General features: G+C 44.9%; 1 protein-coding gene across 1 annotated transcript in view; it reads left to right on the top strand.

The window, feature by feature from the left end:
• NPR3 (natriuretic peptide receptor 3) overlaps positions 1 to 18956 on the top strand; it is a gene marked incomplete at its 5' end in the record, with an annotated part of 41896 nt that overhangs the window by 6373 nt on the left and 16567 nt on the right. Inside the window, one exon of the mRNA XM_082012928.1 lies at positions 4067 to 4233. Within this exon, the coding sequence (XP_081869054.1) occupies positions 4067 to 4233 (167 nt within the window). The remainder of the gene's footprint in view (positions 1 to 4066; positions 4234 to 18956) is intronic.

The raw sequence follows: 18956 nt of genomic DNA, 5'->3' as shown, positions 1-18956 counted from the left end.
TTCATGCCTGGCAACTAGGTTTTGTTGAAGTGTCAACATGACTTTTGAAAGGAGCAGCCTCTTTTGCAGGTGCAGAGAAAATTATTTCCCCCCTGCAGGCTGCCTTAACTAATCCGCTACAATAACAAATTAATTTCAAATTGAAAACCAAGCGGGTGCTGAGAAAGAAGGAAAACTTGGGTTTGTTTTTTTTTTTCTTTCTTTCAAGCCTCAAAAAGCTGACCAACAGGAACAACTGAATTCACAAAAGGATGATGTATTTTGTTTAATAAATCAGTTAATAGTAAGTTAAATTCTTTTACATAAACGTTCTGTTATCCATCTACGACCTCTGAGATTATTTCGTGGTAGACAGTGCTGTTTGTTGAAAATGTCTATAATGAATATATGTAGCTGTTTAAATTCAGAGGTAGATATACCTACAGAAGTACAGATACTGCTATGGGTATCGTCTAGGTTAGCGAAAGAAGTGCCAAGTTTTGCCACGTAATAAGGAAATCACGTAGTAAATAACTAAAAGATAAAGTTGCAGAACAAGATCAAAGCCAATGGTTCAAATCAAGGGTTTTTTTTTTTGTTGAGTTGAATTTGGAGTGACTTTATCCCTTGTGGCATAAGCAAAGTCATTTGGTGGTATTGCAGCCTTAATCGGGACCAGAGCAAAAAGCGGTCACAAAGCCCTAAAGTTTTGGCCCTGGGAACTTCGCAGGCTTGACTTTACGAGAAACCACTGATCAGATAACGCCTCTGGCTGCCTGTGCAGAGTCGTTACCGCTGCGCTAGCGCTGCATTTTATCTCCTAGAGTAGAAATGCATCAGCAGCGATTCTCCTCTGGCCGTGGGTACAGTCTGCGTGTGAGCTGGGCTCCCTTTCGAGTCACAGCACAAAAGTAGGGACCCCGGAGAGCGATACGCCTCGTCCTTAGGTGTCCACGCGGCTCAGATGGATCATCCCCCACGACTGATAACTTCCTTGCCTGGGCTGCAGTGGGCGCAGGGTGACTGCCTGGGGAGCGCTGAAGCTGTCTGGGACAGATAGTAGAAAAACTGTCCGTGAGCAGGGGATGCTCATGTAAAAGCGGTGGCTGCAGGAGGTGGACGGCTGCGTTTTGTAAAGGTTTTGCTTTCCAGGATGGTATTTGCTAGGAAGGAGCGGGGGCTGCAGGAGGCAGCGCTGCGGTCCCCGGGCTCAGCACCCTGCCCCGGAGGGGACCTTGGCATCGCAGCCCGTGGGGGGTGGGTGTCCCCGTGATGCAGCCCCCAGCAGATGACACTCTGTTCAGCGGTGTACAAGGCAGAGCTGTGCCATCCTGGTGTGGGACCTGCACGTGGCACGGGGACGGGGGCAATACCCGTTTGCCCCGCGGTCGTGTGGGAGTCTCGGCACCATCCTCCTTTGCATCACAGGTAGTCCAGTCTTCCTGTAGCTTTGCCAAGGGATTAATGACAACTGTCTGTCTTCTGATGTAGCGTAGTTAGAATGTGGCATTTCCTGACATTTCTAAGTAATAATTCTTTTTAAACCAATTTTTCTGTTTCTTTGTGAATGTTTTTCCCATGAAAAGTGAAATGACTGTGCATCAGAAGTTGACTTTTGTGCAGACATTCATCACATGTGGAAAGCAAGCATAATAGAGTAAAGCAGAGAAATTCCCCCAAAATTCCTTGTTGCCACTGCCTGTAGATACTAGATTTTGTGCCTTTTGTAAGGTACAAAATCTAAGAGCGGGTGTGATTGCCAAATTGGCACTTTGCCTTTAAGTTCAGATGACTGTATTGCAGTTTGTTGTTGCCCTCTGTTCTGAATATTTTAAATTTTTCAGAAGAGCAGGCGTATTAAATGCCAGGGCTGCAATAATTGCACATAAGTACTGTGCAAGACAATTGCCCACAAAATAATCCATGAAGGGGTTTAAATATGTAAATTATTCTAGGAACGCTGTTATGCAAGTGTGCCTTCCCTGTTCCCAGTGTCAGGATTTTAAAAAATAAATATATATAGTGTCCAGGATAGAAATTTACTCACATTCTACCATTTTTTGGGGTCCATAATCTCACTCTTTTTAGCCATGTCCGTTTGTAAACACAAAGCTATAGCAAAGAGCTCCGTGCTGTAGTCTGTGCCTTACTCCTTGAACACTGCACCTCTGAAATGCAGGTACCCAGCTGAGGCACAGGCTTTTCTGTTTTGAGGCTCCGGCAGGGCTTGTACAGTCTTGTGGGGAAGCTAGCAAGATGTGCTAGCTTACAATTGCCAGATGTGCATTTCTTTCTTTTCAAAAGCAGTAACAAGGACAATGTGAGGCACTGAAGGGAAGAGTGCTACCCTTGAGGGCAAAACTGGACGGTGGGATGTTAGTTGCTGCCCAGTGTTTCCATCAGGTCCAGTGAATAGGGTCCTGGCATAAGTCATTTTGACCAATTAGATTTTGTATTGGGAAAGAAATCCCTAAACCGAGGCAGATGTATCTAGAGCTTCTTCCTAAGAGAATGAAATCACTTCCACAAAAAAAAAAAAAAGGAAATTAAGAATCAGTTCATGGTATTTATAAAGATTACAGTCCTAGATCATGCTGAGCTGCGGTAAATAAGGCTTTCCTGGGGTTGAAAACAGAGGTAGAAGGGCTCAGGTGCCCTGTTGTGGGAGTGACAGGAGCTGCCCTGGAGCCAAAAGCATCAGGAAGAGAGACTTGTCCTCTGGAGAAGTGAAGGCCCTTTTCTTTGTTCCTTCCCCACTGCTCTCTGAGGAAGCAGAGCAATTGCCTAATTACATTTATTGTCGGGGGGGCGGGGCGGGGGGAAAGTCCCAGCAGCAGAGCTGGGGTACTGGAAGGACAAAACGCGGGCTCTGTATTCACCTGTTTCGGGGGAACGGGGTGGTCTGTCCATGAATTTGCTCTTGCAGGTCTGCGATGCAGCTGGTGGTGCTGTACAAGGAGCACCACGGGTCTGATGCCTGGGCTCCATCTCCGTTAGCATCTCCACTCCCAAACTGCTTGCTTCTCTTGGCCCAAAGGACACCATGGTCCTTGACCCAAGCAAAGCAAAGCAGCCACATCCCCTCTCACCTCAGGGTCCCATGTGCCTCCAGGTCGTCCCTGGGAGCTTACCATTAGTCTTTGTCTTGGCTCATTTAGCCATGATGGGGTTTGGCTGTTGTTCGAAAAATAAAATGACTGTCTGGCTTTTAATTATTTGTAAGCATTTAAAGGCACACTGCTTAGGGCTACCACTGTTCCCTCTTGGCCTCGTTTATTTATCATTTACGTAGAACAGGACAAAACCTGGTTCAGAGCAATGTGAACCTTTCCATTGATCTCATGAAGCTTTAGATTAGGGTCTTAGGACCTGCCAAAGTCAGGCCCTGTTAGGCAGAAGGACTCCTCTGCTAATTAGCAACCAGTCAGCTATCCTGCTTTTTAAAAATCTGATTACTCTACTGGTGGTTTGAATTAAATTGTTCCTCTGCTGTGACACACAACACATGCAAATAAAGCATAGGCGCAGGATCCCATTTTATTTCTAAGTGTTTCTTTTCCACTAAGAGCAGGGCTGGTCTGGCAGCCACTGCACACATGGTTTCCTCCTTGACCACAGTGGGAGAGCTGCGGGAAAAGTAGCTGCACCATCTGCCTCCTATTTGGGTTGATGGTCATACTATTTACTACATACTAAAAGACTTCACTGGTGCCTTTCTGCCTGTCCAAGAGTGTTGCTGGTGGAGTGATGTATAACAAAAACTTTGTGGACAGATATTTCCTTAATTTTTCTAACTTAAATATCTCTGTGTTTGAGATCTGGCACATGTTTTCTGCTCCAAGATGGCTTCTCATGCTTAGGCTTCAGCCCACCCTTCAAAAATAAGCAAGGATAGCATGAGAGTTAGGTTGTCCTTCTGTTTGCAAATTTACTTCCCACCAGCCATTCCTCCCTGCCTGGTTTTTTGTGCGTCTTGGAGCAGGTTCAGTTCTCCTCTCCAGGAGAGGGGACTTCTGGGTGGAAAAAGGAAGGCAATCCTGTAATGGTACCTAATTTGGAGTTGGAAATATGCTTGTTTTCCCCTTAGGAAATGGCTCTTGGAGAAGGGGAGACAAACACGACCTTGAAGCCAAGAAGGCGTACTCGTACCTCCAAACAGTCACTCTGCTGAGGACCGTGAAGCCTGAGTTTGAGAAGTTTTCCCTGGAGGTGAAGAGTTCTGTTCAGAAGCAAGGTCTGCATGAGGATGACTACGTAAGTACTTGATGACAGGCTTCAGATCTTGGCATCTTCAGAAACATGCCCCTAATTAAAGCAAAGTAGCAGTGAAACCGTACCAGGACAGAATCACTTGGGTTCAATGTAAAATCCCACTGTTGCTTATGTAATCTCCTTTTTCTTTTTTGTCTTCTCTCTGTTCTTCCTTTCCCCCACCTCTTTATGCAAAGAATGAGAGCAGACCTAGGTTAGATGCACTAGGTTTGCCATCCATGACTAATTGTCCTGTGCTCCTCCCCTTCTTCATCAGCAGGAAGGTTGGGGAAAGGCAGATTGCCAGGTCTCTCTCCCACCAGTCACTTGTCTGTTTTTAACACACAGAAAACTATATTTTTTTTGTCCTTTCCCAATAATTTTTTTTTGGTAGAATCAGATCTCAGAAAATTACACTCTCTATATTGCATCTGATGAAGTTTTTCTTGATGTGAATGAGAACAGTGGTCCTACTTCCCAACTAAGCATATTTAGGTTGTTGCTGTTGTTTATTTTAAACTGTCTAAAATATCAGTACAGTCTTTGCAAGTTGTTTGAAGTTGAAGGGAGTGTCACTGTCCTCCAGAGATGGATATGGGAAAGTATATGTTTTTTATAATTTTTATTTTAATTTTTTTTTATAATTTCTCCATGCGTAGGAGGAATATATGGCTCTAAAACTTGCTTTTTGAGCTACTGCTAAGCTAGTTCGTTAGGTGTTTTCACAGAAAAGTCTTCTGTGAAAGCAAGAATGTATAGCACATACCTGTAGGGATTTCTGCATGCTGATACAAGTACTTCCCAGACAGTCAGCCTTCCCTGTGATGGGGAGTAAACTTTCCAAATATGCTTACAAAGAAAAGAGGCTTGAAGAGAGTTCAGTCAGTCTTTAGCTGTAGGAAATGAGAGCTAGGAATTTATGCCTGACACTCAAGAAAGCAATCCAAACCGCTCATTTGCCAGCTCCCACTTTGGCACCTACCTCATATTTTTGCCTCATTGTGTACCTCACAGGTGGACGCATCTTCTTTAGTTTGAAGCACAAGCTGATGAACTTGAATATTGTGTTAATAAATGAACTTTCCTGCAGTTTATTACATAACCTCGTCTGTCTTCAGAAAACTTGTGCTGCTTGGAGTTTGAATATATTTCATTTAAATAATGTTACATTTGAATCACATCAGTGGCTTGTATTTTTCCTGGGAAACTTTTGAAGTCTAGGAAGGCAGAAACAGTCTTTTGTTGGCATTCTTTGCCTTGGGTTAGTGGAGAAACCCCAACTGCTGAGTTCAATATGCTGCTCTCTGAAGAACCTGCTAAATGAGTTTTGAACAAGGCATGGGACTGTAATTTGTGCTGTTCTTCCCTTTTCCCTCTATCTGCCCTTTTGCAGGTGTCACTTAGCAAGCGGTGTACCTTGAAAATCTGCCATGTGCTCTTGGTTGTGGTTGGTGAGAAACGTGATTTTGAATATTGAAGATCCAGTCATCCACAGTTTTGTGGCTTTTCTGGTCTGGGCAGTGTGACATTTCCCAAGATGAGAAAAGTGTTACATCGCTGAGACTTCGGGATGCTGTCTGTGGGCAGTTTGGAGGCAGGGAATGGGATGCTTTCCTGTTCTTTAGCGTGGGGACCCACTGCAAACCCTATGCAAGTTCAGTGTTGGTAGACGCTGTATAGATGCCAGCCCTGTTATGGTCAAGCAGAAGTGGATCCATGAGAGAGCAAATCCCCCGGTGCCAGCAGGGGGGAGATTCTGCAGGCTAATGTGTTTGTTGGGGAGACTCCTTGCACAGCTGCATACCCACTTCCAGAAGTCCTCTCTTCCCTTTCTTCACTCCATGGTTGTGTGTGCAGTCAGCCATCCATGCTGGCAGTGCTCCTGGCTGTCCCAGGGCAGCTGCACGGGTGCCTGGCTCCCCCCCGCCTCGTTCTTGACCTTCTGCCTGGCTCTGAGGGCTGCCTGTCCCTATATCCCATTCCCATCTGTGATCCAGAGCTTTTCATCTTGCTGCAAGCACTCCCCCACCCCAAACATCAGCCTTTTCTACGGCCAGGCAGTGGCATGGACACCTTCCTGCTGCTGCTGCTGCCTCTCCTACTCCTCCTTCTGCTCTTCGTTTCCCACCTGGCTTTCTGCATCCTTCCCAGTCTGTCCTTCTTGGGGCAGAGGGAACTTGTGATCTATGTACACCTGCCACAGCTTCCTGCCGTGTGAAACACCAGTCCTTGACTCACGGGAAGCTTGTGGTGGAGCGACCTGGGGCTCCCTGTGGAGGAGCTACAGATCACGGCTATGGGGGAAGGAGCTTTGGTGTCAAATGCAGAGTGTCCTGGTATTGCGTGGGCACTTCACTTGTACAGATCTCAGCAGAGCCTCCCCTGCCTGCTTTCTCGCAGCCTCCTAACCCAATGGGAAAATCAGTCTTCGTTAACGGAGGTAGCCTTGGGCTGAGCATAGCAAAAAACATTAGCTGTGTTACTTCATTAACAGTGTGTGAATTTTAACTATTTGGTTTGCTTTTCATCATTTATGATGAATTTTACATCTCCCCACTTTGGACAGTGGGAAGGAGATGCTTCATGTTCCCTCAACTGGTTGTCCTGCTGCCGTGTTCAGGGGAGAAATGTTTTGGGGCAGTCTTCAGGCTTAAGGAAAAAAATCCTTTTTAAAAACTAATGGGGAAAAATAAAAAGCCAAAATGAGCCAGTTCTTTCCTCTCTGAAAGATATGTGGGTAGTGGGCACCTCATTAATGGTGCTTCTTTTGGCAACATGGGAAGAAAGTGGAATTGTTGGTCTGGGTGTGTGCTAAGCAAGGCTGTGTCCTCCAAGGGAAGCTTGTGAGGGAAAGGTCCTTCAGCTGAGTGTGTGGGAAGTGACAGAGATGCATTTTTCTCTGTTGGATTCTGCTCCTGAAAGGAAAAACTCTGGGGAAAGATAGTCAGTGGTACAGTCCATCTCAAGCCACATCCACGGGTGTTGAAATATAATCCCCATCCTTTTCTGCAGTCTGTGCCTCAAGAGGATGAACTCAGGGAGGTTTGGATATGAAGCATTCAGTGTTTCTGCTTCTCTCTGGATTTTTCCAGTGTCATGGGAAAATGGGGCCCTGGGTCTGTGGTCTAAATTCTCTTGCCGTGACCCTAACTCAAACAAAAGTCGTTAGTGCTGCCATTTTGTCCTGGCTTCTTGCCAGCACTAATCCTAAAGGCATTACTATCTACCAAAAAATAATATCATAAAAATAGAAAATACACAGATGACAGAAGGAAAGATAAGGGAGACAGAAAGGGCAAAGCCCTAAAGCAGCAGCTGTCCGATTGCCGGATGGAGAACACATATGGCCCTTGGAGGGGTAACAGGTCAGAATGTTGGTCATCTTCATCTCCAGCTGTGAAATCACACAGAAAAGAGAAAAGCGTGTTCTGGGTACATCTTTCCCAGGTCAGAAATTGCTGCTGTTTCTGCATGGATGCTATGCTGTGGAAATGGAGAAGGTGGAAGAACCTGCACCTTGTGAGTGAGAAGGAAAGTGTGGAAGAGGCAATTTCTCTGAGGAATCTCTCTTGTGAAGGAAAAATCTTCCTTAGGCACCTTTAACTAAACAGCATCAAAAATAAGAGTGGCAGAGAGGTTCTGAGAAAGCATCTTAGAATTATTTGGGTAGCTAGTAAGTTGTGCAGGATAGGGCTAAAAATGATGATGCTCCCTGTCTGCAATGTCCCATTGCAACATCCCATTGCAACAGCTGCCTGAGTCCATTAGCAAATATTACTAGTTTGCTTGGTCACCACTTTTGGAGTCTATAAGCAGTTACCGTCATGTTAATGTAACACAAATAACTGTGGGCTGAAGCGTCAGATCTGCTCAGCCCTTGCTTCAGCATTCAATAGTTACGATTTTGCTCAAGAAACATCCTGTAATTCTGTAGAAAGGCTGATCATTTTATTTCCTGCCTACCTGGAGACTGACTTCTCTGATAAAATAGCCAAAAAAGAGGATTTTTTTCAAAAATACATTCAGATTTGGGATTCAGGTATCAGAACAGTAGAATCACTTTAATGCAATTACGCAAATTATAGAAATTTTCTCCCTTCTGTAACGCTAATGCATTACCTAGACATTAACAGCAACATGTCCTCAAAACCAGTTAAGATCCTTGGTTTAATTGCAAAATACAGGACAAGCTCTGCTTGCAGACCCATAGCCTAGGTGAGGTAGGCAGCAGTGGGAATTGCATGCATTTACTTGAAGGAAGAATTTGAAACTGTGAACTGGTGTGTGAATAACTCCCAACAGATACTCTAGTTAAAAATGTTTATGAATAAATAGGGTTTCAGTTTAAGTATATGCATAAGCCATTTTTATTAAATAATGCCCAACACTTAATGAATTGGTGGTAGGCTGCAGTTTGGAAGCTCTTAATGCACCTTCTGTTCCTGACTCAGGCCTAAGATTCAATAAATGCTTTTTTTTATGTCCAGCCCAGTATTCTGAGCTGGGATGATTTTACAGCCTGGGATATTTACTCTTCTGAGGTTACAGACCACCCATGGCTTGTTTTTTCTTCTCATTTAAAAACTGAAAATTTAACTAATTAAACAAATATTTCTGCTGTATTAACTACATGACGGCATTGTTTGCGAGGTGGATGCATGGGTTTTATGCTATCCACAGACATTTTCACACCAAAAACGAGCAGCAGGAGAAGGGAACTGGAGCCTGATTTGCCTCTAAAGTTATCTCAGTGAAAGAATGACCTATGTGGATTAATTAGATCAGCAAGATGCTACTACCTATTAGAAAGGGCAAGTCTGTTTTATTTAACATTTTCAGCCCTCTGAAATGAGAAGTGGTCCACATAAGAGCAACTGTTTGAGCTCCAACAGTTAACTACAAATGCTACGTGGGAGGTAGCTGGGCTCATAAAATTTTATCATCTCATCCATAACATCCATGCCAGACTCTTCCCTGTGTGTATTCCTTACGTCAGTCTGTTAATTGGGATTGTACACCAGCTAAGATAAGGGTTGGGAGAAGAGAGCAATTCAGTCATGTCACCGAGAGAGATGCTGAAAATGTAATGTATTCAGCGGTGTGTGTCCCACTTGTCTTTTTTCAGGCACAGACAGGCAAGATTAATGACAGGCAGGCTTTTGTGTCTCTTCTGATTACACCAGGATGGCAGAGAGTTTTGGGGAGACTTTTTTTTTTTTTTTTAAATCCCTGCCAGGGAATAATTTGTGCAAATGAATAGGTCTATTCAGCTGCTGGAGTGCTTTGCTAGTTGTGTTTGAAAGAATAAAAGCAAACCACAAGCTGCTTTCAGCATCCGGAAAAAACGGGTTCACATGCCAGTTTATTAACAAGATGAATTCTATTAGTAAAACATATCTAGGACTTTTGGGACCAGCCCTTCACCCCTTGGAATTAATGAGAGTTTTCTTCAATTTCCGTAAGAGCACTATTGAACTCTGGACTGCTAAACTTGGCGAATACAGCAGACTTTTTTTTTTTTTGAAGTTAATGCTTTCTTGCTGATAGGAAAGGCGAGTGTTTTTCACATTGGCATCTTCGGCGAAATGATGGCATAATAATATATTATTTGCAGTTATCAGTTGTCATGAAAGGCAAGGAAAAAACAGAAATTATTATTCTCTCTTCCAGTGGATTTCTGTTTAGTTTTTCTAGCCTGTCTAGGCATATTTTTGAAGCTGTGTTAAACCACGGAGGAGATAGTGTAAAACCATAGGTATATCTGAAAATAGTAACATCTGAACTCTTTGGGAATGTAAAAGTTTAGAGTTGATCTTCATATATATGTGTTGTATATTTTCCATTGCCCCATGTTTTTACTTGGGTTTCACAGATATTCCCATGCCACTTTACTAAACAGACACTCAGACATTTATGGGCAAGGCACCGTCCCTTTGAGGTACTTGCTAGAAATATACCTTATTTTCCACTGATAAAGTGTGAAAAACAAGTCTTCCAGCAAGGTTCATAAACTGTTCCTGTTTTTAATGCCTTTCCATGCCATTTGCATTGCCAATCTTCCAAAAGCTAATTTGTCCCATTGAGGTCTTGTTTTTATGTAAATTCATAGGATTTTTGATACTGGTATTAAGTGGTCCTCAGGTTTGGCTCTGAGATGTTTGAGTGGAGGCAAGGAAAGACTATGTATCTTACTTTGCACAAATGACACTTCACAAATGAAAGGCCTTTGCTGACGGACTTTCTAGCAGCTAATGCCTTCTACGAGCCACCTTCCCCAGGTAGCTTGTGAAAGTAAAACTCAGCTGAACGTTTCCTTTTTAATTGTAAAAAAACCCTCAACTCAACAAGGCGTGAAGTGGGAGGTGTGGGTGAGCCTGTTCTGTCAGGGTGCAGCTGTGGCCAGCAGCAGGGTCCTGGGTGGGCAGCTGGAGCTCTTTTCTTGTGGGAGCGTCTGCTTGCCGGATGGCTGATGAGCCGCTCCAGCCTCAGCGCTGCAGGGGGTTCACCTGTGCTGGTAGCCTCACGCTGCGGTAACGGACCGTCTGAAGAGTTCATTGTCTGAAATTTGGCTAAGCCAAACAGCTTAACTGGACAGTTTGCTCAGGAGGGTGGCAGGGGCTCAGGGGAAGAAGCCACTTTTTGTTTTCTTTAGGGACTTAAAGGAACGACAATTCTTCAAGGCCAGAATTGCATGCTCCTTGTTTGAGAGCTCCAGGGCAGAAGACATGTTGCCTCTCAGAGGCAGATTCTGCACTGAAGTGGTTCAGGGCATCTTTCCTGTACTTGTTTGAGCTGTTGATGTGGTGAAAGCTGTCCTGAGTGACAACGGGGCAGAGTCTAACTTTATGGCATTCAGGTGACAAGTCTTCCTGGAAGAACAGTATAGGTGGAAACACCACAAGCCTGTGACCTCCTGCTACGTCAGCACGTTCATTCCCTATGGCTGAGTGCCGGGAGGTTCAGCAGCCTGAGCCTGGCACCGAGAAAGACCCAGTCTCCGGAGGGACAAATCTTTTAACAGGAGGGCTCGCCATCCCCATGTGTGAGTCCAGTCACCCAGGTGTATGAGCACTGGCAGAGCCAAGGCAGGCAGCAGGACTCGGCTGTGGGAGAGGGTCAGCCTACTCTCTGCCAGCTCTGATTGTGTTTTCAGTGGATATTTAGCAATTCCTCTAATGTGGAGGGGTTAATGTAGTTGGCCTGTGAGGATGGGCTGTAAATAAAGGCAGTGGTGTTCTTGTGCACCCAGGGAGCCATAGGAACCCACAGGAGGATACTCCCAACTTTCCTTCCCTCTTTAGTAGATGTTTTCTCGCTAGGACGAGAAGCCTGAGACAAAAATCAAAAGGTTTAGTCCATTCCAAGAAGAGCTAATATATCAAGGCAGATTGAAAAGACAAGGACTGTCTATGTCCTGGAGCAAATGAATAAGAGGGGCATGAGAAAGGGGCATGGGACAATGGGAGAAGGGTAGGTGAGGAGCTCTGGGTGCCTTTTGCTTGGTGGCTGGGAACAAGGCAATATTCAGTAGGCAGGAGGACATTTACATTTGATGGGACACGCGCTTATATAATGCATCCAGTTAGCCCACCAGACTGCAAACCACAAAATACCTTAGAAAGCAAGATGGACCAGGATCTCGGGGATCAGACAGTCAATAAGGAAACAAGAAACTAAGAGTGTGAGGTTTTAGCCTTTTGGAGGGGTTGTAAATCCTCAGATTTTGAGTTATTAACTGCTGTGCTGCTGCTGGAGGGCAGGAGGACACCAGGTGTGTAGGTGGAACATTACTGCCTGCTGGCAGGTACACACAAACATCTTCTGAGGTAGCTGCTGTACCTCTCCTTTCCCATGTTAGTGGGATCCTTGCAGGTATGCCAGCAAAGGGATGGTTAATCAGCCAGCTGAACACCTTTCATCAGATATCCAGTGTCTGCAGGAAAATAACAAAAACAAGTCATTAATTTTTAAATTATTTGGAATGGAAGCATGATGAATAGCAGCCTGAGGGTTTGCATTAGTTCCATGCCATTAAGGTTTAGAAGTTCGTGTGCCCATTTACCCTGGTATTTAATAAAAGGATCATTTGTCATGGCAACCTCAGCCTCGGGTGGGCTCTTCTGGCAAATTATTTACTGCCAATGCGGAGGTACCCCAGGTGTTGGCAGGTCACCCCTCTCCCCCAGCACCTGGGTCTCAGCTCCGAGGCATGGCACGCCAGGATGCCCTGCAGACAGGGCAGGGGAAGGGTGGAGTTCAGATTCCCTGAAAGCAGGGGTTTGATCCTGAATTTCTCTCACGCTAGCAGAGCATTCATAGCTGCAGGGCTTTTAGATGGAAGGGGCAGGGGTTTTGAAAGGACTGGCTCCCTGTGGGGTTTTTGTAAAGACTTGGCTGCATCTCCATGCAGCGGGGAGTTTGTTACCTGCCTGTGTGAGAGTACTGGGGTCACATCCATCCTTCATCCTTCACCTCCTCTGCTGGTGAGGCGTCGTGCTGGTGCTTCGGAATCATGCGTTTGTGTGCCTAATTTTCACCCGGTACTGAATAAGGAGCTTAGATGACTAATCCCAGCTCCAAGCGTAGTTTTGAGCTAAGCACCACTTTTGGCTGTGTCTAAATCATTTGTGTTAATCCAGCCCTTAAGACTGTATTTAAAGCAAATGCTTTGCTGTGTGTTCTTTGCTAACCTGCTGCAAAGCAGAAATACAGTGGTCCTTTCACAGTTTCTGAGCAGATGCTCATGACAACCCTGTGTGGCTTTTTATCCCATCAAAAATTTCACCAGCAGACTTACAGTATTTATTCACAAGCCAGCATAATACAGGTAAATTCAGTTTCAACGTGTGACTTTCCACAAGAGTGATTTAGTGATTTTTCTCAGAATTTTGCATGAGAACTGATGTGATCTTGAGGGTTTTTGTTACAGAAAATAAAATATTTACATGATTTTTGTGGTTTAGTGATACTGTTAGAAATCAGAACCCAAACAATTGCACATTGTACAAGGATAAACATTTAACAAAAAAATTTCCTTCCTGTTTGTCCTAGCTCTGCATTTATTTAAACCAGTTAGCTTAGTTTAGCAAGTGGAACCGATTTTTTCAGGTGAGTGACTCTGTCATCCTGAAAACTGAAATATGTTCCTGCTTGAAAAACACACTTGCTTGCTGCCATTTAAAACTTTTTTTTTTTGGTTAGTAGGTGTTTATCTGCAATTAAAATGTCCCAACGGTTGCATAATGCTAACATAAAATGTAAGCATTCATTACAACTATATTACAGGTTATCGTCAGACTACCAAATGGGGTCTATTTAAAACAAGCATGTTTTAATTTCAGTGTGTGTTCAGCTGAAAAGAGTAACTTTAATATTTCTCATATTTCACCACTGTGACTAGAAGTGTGATTTCTGAACATAGTTTTGTAACTCATCACATGAATGACCACATAGTTTATTAGAAGGCAGGAAATCCTAAAAAGTAGAATGGCTAATTTTTAAATGACAGCTATACCTTTTACAGTTAAGTTCTTTTCAGTATTCAAGCAACAATAATATAGTGTTGTGTGCTGGAGATCCTTTGCATTGGTTGTTTATCTGGAGTTAGACATGTATGATGAACATAGAATCATAGAATCTTTGGGTTGGAAGGGACCTTTAAAGATCATCTAGTCTAACGCCCCTGCAATGAGCAGGGACATGTTGAACTGGATTAAGTTGCTCAGAGCCCTGTCCAACCTGACCTGGAATGTTTGCAGGGATGGGGCATCTACCACCTCTCTGGGCAACCTGTTGCAGCATTTCACCACTCTCATTATGAAAAATTTCTTCCTTATCTCTGGTCTAAATCTGCCCTCTTTTAGTTTAAAAGCATTACCCCTAGTCCTGTCGCTACAGGCGCTGCTAACAAGTCAGTCTCCATCTTTCTTCTAAGCCCCCTTTAAGTCCTGGCAGGCTGCAAGAAGGTCTCCCCAGAGCCTTCTCCAGGCTGAACAACCCCAACTCTCTCAGCCTGTCCTCACAGCAGAGCTGTTCCAGCCCTCTGATCATTGCTGTGGCCTCCTCTGGACCCGCTCCAACAGGTCCATGTCTTTGCTGTGCTGAGGGCTCCAGAGCTGGATGCAGGACTCCAGGTGGGGTCTTAGCAGATCGGAGCAGAGGGGCAGAATCCCCTCCCCCAACCTGCTGGCCACGCTGCTTTGGATGCAGCCCAGGACACACTTGGCCTTCTGGGCTGTGAGCGCCCATTGCCAGCTCATGTCCAGCTTTCCATCCACTGGTACCCCCAAGTCCTTCTGGGCAGGGCTGCTCTCCATCCCTTCATCCCCCAGCCTGGACTGATAGCGGGGGTTGCCCTGACCCAGCTGCAGGACCCTGCACTTGGCCGTGTGGAACCTCATGAGGTTCACATGGGCCCATTCCTTGAACTTGTCCAGGTCCCTCTGGATGGCATCCCGTCCCTCAGGCGTGTCAACAGGGAAGGTGGATTTCACGTTAACTGCAAGAGCACTGTATTACATTCTCTGATTCTGTCCTTTTCCTTGATAGGTGGCCTGGAGCTCTTTAGAGCTAAATTATGTAGGTGAATAGTGTGTAAAGTATACGTAAAGAAAAAATCCTCTAAATAAATATTCTGTAGGTAGGTACCTTCTGGTACAAAATGGTGCTGCATTTTAGCTACATCAGTTGCACTCCTTTGAAAAGGTAATACAGAAACCAAAACGACAGAAAAGGGGAAAATGTCTGTTATTGACTGGCAGAAGGAGTCAGTGAGTGCATTGGATAGACAGAAATAAGTCCCACACAGGTTTGCAGGGGGAAAATCTAGTCCCAGAAGCGCTCCTCATCTTGGAGCAGTGCAGTTTTCAGCTCATCCGCCTCCTGCTTTGGCCGCGTAGTTCGGAGGTCTGGGCTGGTGGTGCCTGAGTCCCACTGATGTCAGGCTGTGGGTTTGGTCCAAAGTTCATGCAAGTCAGTGGCAGTAAGAGCCCTTTGACGTGAGCTGACTGTGGGTAAGGCTGTAGATCTGCTGAGGTGGCAACTCCCGTGGCTGTGCTTAATGGAAGGAGCAGGTTTTGGCTGTATCTTGAAAGTTTTCTGCCTGGCCTGTTGGCAGCAGGCAATAGGGGTTTAAAGTGTTTCCTAGAGTACCATAGGAGAAGGTTGCAAGCAGTAAATAAAGTGTGAGCAGCTCTTGCAGGCAGTGGGGTGGAAGGGTTCCTCCACGCCCTTACGCCTCAGTTGTCGCCATGTCCCTGTCCTGTTCTAGCTGGTGTTTCACAGCACAGCTCCCCTCCCGCTGGGACTGAGTAGGTTTCTGCTTCCATTCACGGTTGAGACAAAAGAGGAACTTGTGGCTGCCCCAGCCAGATGACAGTGAGTAAACCTACCAGTTTTTCAAGAATAGGGTATTGAGAAACACAAGGAAGAGAACATGAAGAACGAGGAGATACAAGAGCAGAGGAGCTGGCTTTGTGTTTAGTTGTCTTTCCCTAGCAAGGAACTAACTTTCACTGACAAAATCCTGTAACTCCCTGATATTGGCAGCTTTTTTAAAGTAAATCCCAGACATTTCTTGCAAATTTCTTTTTATTTTCTTACTGTTAATTTATTTTATTTCAGCAGACCTTTTTGTGGAACAAAGGCCTGGCTTCTGGTCCACAGCTGGCTTTGAAGTTGATGGGAGTTTGTCACTGGTAGTATTTCAGTTCCGGTGGAGTAAGCATCCTCTTCTCTAGGTGGAGCAAGGGTAGCAGTGGTTTGGCATGCCCGAGGTGCACATCAGCTCATGTACCAGCTGGTCAGATGCATGGCTGAACAGTGCAGGCAGGCAAAGGCACGGTCTCACCCTGAAGCAAAAGGGCTTAGCTGCAGCAGAGTGTCTTTGTGTCCAAATCAAACAAAGTGGAGTAAAACCGGGGATCTTTCTATACATCTTGTCTCTCAAATGGTGCTTGCAAGCTCTTTTGTGATGGAGGTGGGCAGCCGATGGCCTGCCACCACTGCTTACTCTCTCAACTTGCACTTCAACTGCGAAGTCCTTATGCCAGGGCCGCTTTGCCTGGTGTGCAGAGTGCTTAGGTGGAGGGGCATGTCTCCATCTCCCCTGCACTCAGCAACACCACTGTACCAATAAATACCAGCAACGAGATGGAGACAGGCAGCCTTATTGGAAAAAGCCTCCTTAAGGTTAAAGGGAAGTGATGTCCTAGAATCACAGAATCAGAGAACAGTTTGGGTTGGAAGGGACCTTCAAAGGCCATCTAGTCCAACCCCCCTCCAATGAGCAGGGACATCTTCAACTAGATCAGGTTGCTCAGAGCCCCGTCCAACCTGACCTGGAGTGTTTCCAGGGATGGGGCATCTACCACCTCTCTGGGCAACCTGGGCCAGGGTTTCACCACCCTCAGTGTGAAAAATTTCTTCCTTATCTCTATTATAAATCTACCTTCTTTTAATTCAAAACCATTACCCCTTGTCCTATCACTACAGGCCCTGCTAAAAAGTTTGTCTCCATCTTTCTTCTAAGCCCCCTTTAAGTCCTGGCAGGCTGCAAGAAGGTCTCCCCAGAGCCTTCTCTTCTCCAGGCTGAACAACCCCAACTCTCTCAGCCTGTCCTCACAGCAGAGCTGTTCCATCCCTCTGATCATTGCTGTGGCCTCCTCTGGACCTGCTCCAACAGGTCCATGTCTTTGCTGTGCTGAGGGCTCCAGAGCTGGATGCAGGACTCCAGGTGGGGTCTCAGCAGATCGGAGCAGAGGGGCAGAATGCCCTCCCTCCACCTGCTGGCCACACTGCTTTGGACGCAGACTTGTCCCACTGCAGTGCTGAATTTTTAACCTATAATTTTAAAGCAGAGTATAGGCCTTAGTTTGCAAAATTAATGTAATAAAGTCACAGACGCCTCTGTAAGAAAAGTCTTGTATGCGTTTCCACACACACACTGTCTCCCTGTGTGTGGAAAGGATGATGACGAGAAAGATGAAATTTCATCTCATTCAAAGATGAAATTGATGCAACACTGTTTGAATTAATCTCTTAAATATGCACGGGCTATTATGGTTATATGACATCTCCTTACACTAGGAAATGCTCATTCTTTTTTTTTCTAGGGAGAGATGTGGGTTCCAGCCCCAAATAACAAATGAGAGTTGGGAGAGTTATCTGTCAATTTAGAAAACCAAGTCCTGAGCTCTGGCCTCATGTTCTTGAGCAGATGCCAGCTGATGTATTTATGTATTTATAAAAAGTTGGTATCAGTGAATGCAGTCAGAGGCTGTCCTTGGCTCCAGCTGCAGTGCCCAGAATTTGATGTAACAGCATATTTTCTTTTTCAGTTATGAATTAAATATTGAGGAAATGGCCTTCTCTAGAGGAGGCATGTGCTTCTATTATTTTTCTCTTTCCCTTCCTGTTTCTTTGAACCACTAAGGTCCAACTCTGTTAGGGAAGCGGTCCGGTTGCCCAGGCAAACAGGCTGTATTTTTAGTATTAGGCATCTAAACATATAGCTTTGATTAACTGTTTCACAGCTTTATCCTCCGTTCCAGTTGCTGGGCTGGTTTCACAGTGATGTGATCTCTGTGGGAACAGGTCAGGTCATGTATCTGTGTCTGTAGGCACCCTGAGACATGCTGTTTATGACGGTTGGCTATGGGAGAATCCTGTGGCTTTGCCTTTGTTATACTGTGGAGTCCTTGAAATCCCAGTCCAGATGCGTGGGAATAGCTGTTACCCACAGGTGACATTCAGGATCTCTGCGAGTTTCTGTTGCATAGTGGCATTAAGAAATCACGTGAAGATCTGAGGAGCTGGCCGGTGAGTTAGTGAGAGCTGTGCACTCATGTTGTGGTGACACGCAGGATGATATGCGGTAGTGCTAGTGACAGTAGGAGTAATAAACTACTGCAAAGCTGAAACTGAATTACTGGTTTGAAATGCATTTTGCATATTTGCAGGTGGTGCTCAGGTGTAAGGATATTCTTCCTTCTGCTTCAAATTCTCAACCCAGATCTCACTTTCATCCAGAGTTGATGGAAATGATTCCAGTGATTCTCAACCTACACCTCACTTCCATCAACTCATTGAGTTTATGCAAACTGAAAAGTTAATAGGAAATCAATTTGTAGCAATCATAGTTTATTTTTGAAAAAAAGGCAATGCTTAAAACTGAATCATCTATATTTGCCTACCCTCTACTGTAAGAAGATCATGAGCACCTTATTCTGGGTTGTGCAGCTCAGACCAAGAACATAGCAACTCAGCAAGGAACTGCTGAGGGCCTCTGGGCATCCCAGGAACATAAAGGCATACTTGTAACAATGGCAACAGCAGTGGCGATGTCTTGGATGGGTGCGTGTGACATCAGCAAATGGTATTGAAAAGTCACTGCTCCAAAATTAAGAGTATATTGCTCATTAGTGAATCGATCAACAGAAGACAACTAAAGATACATGTCCAGAAATGCATCTAAAAATGTTAGCTAAGTCTGGGTTTCTTGGAAAAGCTCTTAAAGAAAGGACTGTAATTGTAACTTACTTGGTGAAGAAGGATTAAAAACAGAGAAGTGAGAGTTAACAACTGCTTAGAAAAAGGCTATTTTATTGACATACGTTGAAACAGACTGTGATAGTTGGAAAACATCTACCTAAACTGTAAAATGTGTTGCGATGCCGCAGAACTCCATAGTCATGAAGCAGATGAACCAACTTGGCATGAGATTGGCT

The sequence above is a fragment of the Phaethon aethereus genome, assembly GCF_964289735.1.
Source record: "Phaethon aethereus genome assembly, chromosome: Z".
NCBI lineage: Eukaryota > Metazoa > Chordata > Aves > Phaethontiformes > Phaethontidae > Phaethon > Phaethon aethereus.
Note: the sequence above shows the minus strand (reverse complement) of the source record. Positions and strands in the feature narration are given on the sequence as shown.